The sequence below is a fragment of the Dipodomys merriami genome, unplaced genomic scaffold, assembly GCF_024711535.1.
Source record: "Dipodomys merriami isolate MVZ:Mamm:240054 unplaced genomic scaffold, mDipMer1.0.p SCAF_62, whole genome shotgun sequence".
In the NCBI taxonomy this organism is placed as follows: Eukaryota; Metazoa; Chordata; class Mammalia; order Rodentia; family Heteromyidae; genus Dipodomys; species Dipodomys merriami.
Window position 1 is genome coordinate 1,096,030 of NW_027206202.1, and position 5,241 is coordinate 1,101,270.

A 5,241-nucleotide genomic window follows, 5' to 3' on the forward strand; every position below is an offset into this window, starting at 1 on the left:
CTTCGGTCCCCACCTGGGCCGCGCCGCCGTGGGGAAGGGTGGGCAGACAGAGGAGCTGGACTGACAGATGGACACATGCTTGGAAAAGGATTTTAATCCAGCCCCTTGGCTAGGTACAGCACTACTGGAACCCTGCGGGCAGACTGCTAACATGATTGCAAAAGCTGCATTTAGGTGAAGAGGCATCGATTACAACTAGAGGTATGACTCATATGACTCAACTGGTAGAGTGCTAGCCTGGAGCAAAAAGACTAAGGGATGGTGCCTAGGTCCGAAGTCCAAGCCTCAGTATTGGCAAACACACACACACACACACACACACACACACACACACACACACACACACACACACACGAAGAAAGAAACACACACACACACACACACACACACACACACACACACACACACGAAGAAAGAAAGAAAAGAGTAATATATTCATTTCCCTAGCTTTTCTATGAGGGGCTTTTGTAGGAAAAAAATCTAAAGGCGATCATTTCAAAAATAAGGGGACTATAATCTTCCTGAGAGGGACAAAGTATCCTCTTCACTCTGTATCCAAGCCTAAAGATGGCACCTAGATGTCAGAAGATCAGCACAAAGCCTGTGGAACCTCAGCCATTTCTGCTCAGAAAGCCACTCTTGAGATGGAGTCATGAGATCATTTAGGATCCAGTTCCCTGCAACCACCCAGCAAGCCTAGGCCAAGAGGGAAGATGCTGTTTGTCCCCAGCCCTGTCCTAGAACTCAGAGGTAGCAAAGTACAGACTCCTGGCAGCCTCGTGGTCTTCCACTGCAGAGAGAAGACTCCGAGTTGGCCAGTCGGGTACCAGGGCCCTCAGCTCCTGTAACACAGCCACTCTGTCCATCCACGTGAGGACTCAGGTGGACAGAACGTGATGGCCACCAGAGCCCAGACCTGCTGTCATTGAACTGAACCCTTTATGGCTTGCACCCAGCGAATGGTGCGTCTCCGGCTATCTTCCCATGAGAACAAAGGCTCATAGCCAAAATGGCGCTGTGCCTTGTTGGTGCTGACAGTGAAGGTGGTGTTGGCCACAGCCAGTGTGTAGGGGTTCAACAGGGGTGCGTACAGCAACAGTGGGCGCAGCAGGTACTGGAGCAGGGCGTTGAGGGTGGCCAAGATGAAGAGCAGCCAATAGGGCAACAGTGGGCGGGTGCCTACCAGCCGCAGTCCACAGGGGCCCAGGAATTCCATGTTGAAGTCCTCGTAGCTCTTATAGGGTGACTTGTCATAGCAGAAATAGACTTGGCCACCCATGAGTGGGGCTCTCAGCGGTAGTTCTCGGGCAACCAGGACGTGCATCCATGCCACGTTGCCTGCCAATGGGAATAGGGATGGGGTGGCACGGTGACTATTGGTGTGCCCTGCCACTGCGTGGACATTGCTCTCCAGGGTCAGTCCATGCAGTGATGCTGAGATCCTGTCCACCTCGTGCTATGGCCTGGAAGAGGCTGCTTTGCTCTCCCCTGCCCTCCCTCCCAGCCTTTGAAGCTACTTGTTCTCCAAGGCAACCGAGAACTGTGCTCAGGTCCCGGGGTTACATTTGTCTCTGTTCTAGCCTATGGTAGGCTTTTTTGGGGGGTTTTGGGTTTGTTTGTTTTTTTTTTTTTGCTAGTCCTGGGGCTTGAACTCGGGGCCTGGGCTCTGTCCCTGAGCCTCTATGTGTTTAAGGCTAGCACTCAACTACTTATGCCACAGCACCACTTCTGGCTTTTTCTGTGTATGTGGTACTGAGGAATGGAACCCAGGGCTTCATGCATGCTAGGCAAGCACTCTACCACTAAGCCACAATCCCAGTCTGTGGCTTTTTATGTCAGTCTTCCCAACCTAGATAGATCCTCTTTCCTCTGTGGCCCAAGCAGATGACATCCCATAATCGTGATCTACTACTCTTTCCCCCTCTCCCCCCCCAGCCAGGATACACACTGTTCCTTTTAGAACCCATGATTCCTGTCCATTTCCAGAGCAGGTTTTTCTGCATTGTTCTTAGATTCTCATAAACTGCTGAGCTCCTCCGGCAGGAAAATACATGAGACATTCTTATCTCCATTTAACCAACCAAAAAGCCAGAAGTGGAGCTGTGGCTCAAGCTCTAGAGTGCTAGCCTAGAGCAAAAAAGGACAGCAGTAAGGCCTTCAGTTCAAGCCCCCAGACTAACAAAACCAACCTGCTAAGCCCAGCCAGGTGCTGATGGCGCATACTTGTAATCCTAGCTACTCAGAAGGCTGAGATCTGAAGGTTGCAGTTCCAAGCCAGCCGAGACAGAAAAGTTTGTGACTCTTGAATTAACCAGCTTTCCTGCCCCACCCCTGCCCCCAGTTCACCAGCAAAAGCTGGAAATGGAGGTATGGCTTAAGTGCCAGAATGCTTTGAGCAGAAAAGCTTAGGGACAGTATCCAAGCCCTCTGTTAAAGCCCCAGTACATGAACATGAACACACATACTCACACAGAAACACACAAGCTGCTGGGCCTACTGCTTACCCACATAGACCCGGCCATGCTCCACAGAGGCTGGGATGGCCCTGAAGAGCCGACCCCCCAGGCGCAGGCCCTGACGATAGAAATCCCTCATGATCTGATGGCCTTCACCGTAGATGCCCGTGGGACGCAGAGCACATGTCACCAGAGGCATCCCTCCACGGACCTGGGGACACAAGTCACAAACGGTCAGGACCAGGCCTGGGAAGGTGGCTCAGTGGTAGAGTGCTTGTCTTGCATGCATGAGGCCCTGGGTTCGATTCCTCAGCAGCACATAAGCAGAAAAAGCCCAAAGTGGCGCTGTGGCTCAAGTGGTAGAGTGCTAGCCTTGAGCTGAAGAGCTGAGGGACAGTACCCAGGCCCAGAGTTCAGGCCCCACGACCGACAAAAGAAATGGTTAGGACCTAGGGCCGGCCTCCCTCTCTGAACCCCATGATGGACACAAGTCTGGGGGCAGGCTCTGCCTGGCAGCAATTTAAAGTGGTATCTCAAGGTCTCACCTTCCTTCCGTTGGCCTCCAGGACCAGCCGCTCCGCAAGGGCCTTGCTGCAAGGATAGGGGTGTCTGTGTGCTGCCTCGTATGGGGTGTCCTCATTGCCCCTAAGGAGGGAAGGAAGAATGGAAAGCAAAAGGGCTTTTTGTGTATGTTCATGTATGCTGAGGTTTGAACTCGGGGCCTGGGCACCATTCTTGAGTTTTTCCCCACTCAGGGATGGTGCTCTACCACTTGAGCCACACCTCCACTTTGAGCTTTTTGCTGCAAGTTGATTGGAGATGAAGAGTCACAGACTTTTCTGCCCAGACTAGCTTTGAATCACAATCCTCAGATCTCAGCCTCCTGAGTAGCTAGGATTACAGGCATGAGCTGCTGGCACCCAGCTAGACATGGGCTTTAAAAGTGGGGTGGGGGGTGTCCTCAGCTCACCTGTAGAAGGGATGACCTTTGAAGTTAGGCCCCACAACTTCCATGCTACTTGTGTAGACCAGGAACTGCGTTCCAGCCTGCACACAAGCCTCGATCACATTCATCGTGCCTGTGGGAGGAGGGGATGCAGCCCAGCTGTGGCTCCGCCCTCGGCATCTTTCCCTACCCAATCCCAGATCTAAAGAGAACCATCCAGGCTGGGGCAGGTGGGAACAGAGTAACGGGAGGCAGGATTAGATCAACAGGACTGGCTGTCCCAGGAGATTCACAAGAGGTCAACAGTCAGAGGGCGGAGAACAAACAGGCCAAATGTCACATGTGAGAGCCACACAGGGTTCATCTCACCCTGCACGTTGACCTCGTGGATGGTTTTGGGACTGGCCCTCCCAAACACGTCCACTAGACTAGCAGTGTGGATGACCACATGGGCTCCAGCCACGGCTGCTGCCACCTCATGGGCCTGGGTTACATCTCCCTGGATAGCAGTCACCTGCACAGGCCCTGGTGGAGAAGGCAAAGGCAAAGTCAGCTGGGCGCCATCAGCTGGCTTTGGTCAACACCCTTGGAGCTACAACTTCCCAATATGACTCATATATCCCAGCCTTGTAGACTGGAAAATGTAAACAGCTATCATCTTTTCCACCAGGGGTTGGGTGCATCCCGGCTTAGGAGGGAATGGGGGAAACATCCTCCTCCCTTCAACCCCCCCCCCCACCCAAATCACCTGTCTTCAGCTCCTCCAGCCATGGACTCAGGTGCAGGTCAAAGATCCGCAGCTCACGGAGCTTTGGCTCCCGTTCCAGCAGCATGCGTACTACGTGTTCCCCCAGGAAACCACAGCCACCTGTGACCAGGTACACCAGCTTCGGGGCCTGTGCAGATTCTGCCATGCCCAGAGGCGGAGTCTGGCTCACCTGTAATTGTCAGCTGCCCCAGCCACGTGGATTTCAAGAAGGGGCCAGGTGGTCTAGAGGACAAGAGCACAGCAATTTGGGCAGAGAGGAGGAGACAGAGCTGTTCCTGCAGCCTTCACCTATTCGGGTAGAGGCTGAATCGGACCTCCGATCCCACCCACTGCTCACAGGATCAAAGTAGCTGAGAAAGGTTTGCGGTAGAAAAGGAGGGTAGAAAAGGGGGAGGCAGACAGCTGGAGGAGGGGAGGAAGGAGAGGAATGACCAAGGGGAGCCTTGGTATTAGCTCTATGTACCTGTGGCCACTGTCCCAGGGAACCCAAAGTGGTCACTGGGAGGGAGCTGTCTCCTGGGCCGGCCAGTCACACCGGCTTCCTTCCGCTTGCTCCTCCTCCGCCTCCTCCTCCCTCCGGGCCCATTCCTGGAACGTCCCTCAGTCCAGCCTCCACCCCTTCTACCCCACACTCCCTGCCACAGGGCGCCCCCTCGTGGACCCAGAGCTCTCTGAAGATTGGAGCCAGAACCTGCTGGGTGGGGTGCTGGATTTGGGGGTCACAGGATGAAGGCAGCAGGGCGACCTCATTCCCGCTGCATGACCTCAGTTCTTCCCTCCTGCTAGATTTCCCAAGGGGCTGGAGGCCCAGCAGCAGCTGTGGTGTTGGGAAGGGAAGGAAGGCCTGACCTTGGCCCAACTCTGGCTGGCCTTGGTGGGGGATTCCTGGCATGGCTGTTACAGCCTGTCAGGTGATGCGTCCAAAGCAGTGGTGTTGGTCTGCAAATCTGGGCTCTTGCCTGTGGGCTCCTCCTACCCACTGCAAATGAGACCACCCATTTTCCCTCCTTTTCTTGACCCGCCATGTCCTCAACCCCCATATCCCCGCCCCAAAGATAACGACCGAGGCC

The 5,241-nt window shown here is 54.4% G+C and overlaps 1 protein-coding gene across 2 annotated transcripts; it reads right to left on the reverse strand.

Moving 5' to 3' along the window:
* Window positions 1-72: 72 nt before the first annotated feature.
* LOC138814946 (3 beta-hydroxysteroid dehydrogenase type 7) lies at window positions 73-4,713 on the reverse strand. 2 transcript variants are annotated; one of them, XM_070004087.1, is made up of 7 exons: window positions 4,635-4,713; window positions 4,151-4,393; window positions 3,772-3,927; window positions 3,427-3,535; window positions 3,002-3,101; window positions 2,505-2,667; window positions 73-1,338 (listed from the first exon to the last, which is right to left on the reverse strand). In XM_070004087.1, the coding sequence occupies exons 2-7, from the start codon at window positions 4,314-4,316 to the stop codon at window positions 923-925; spliced, it is 1,110 nt and encodes a 369-aa protein (XP_069860188.1). In that variant the 5' UTR covers window positions 4,317-4,393; window positions 4,635-4,713; the 3' UTR covers window positions 73-922. The 2 variants fall into 2 exon arrangements, with proteins under 2 accessions (XP_069860188.1, XP_069860189.1); XM_070004088.1 differs by lacking the exon at window positions 4,635-4,713 and having other exon boundaries at window positions 4,151-4,623.
* Window positions 4,714-5,241: the final 528 nt, after the last annotated feature.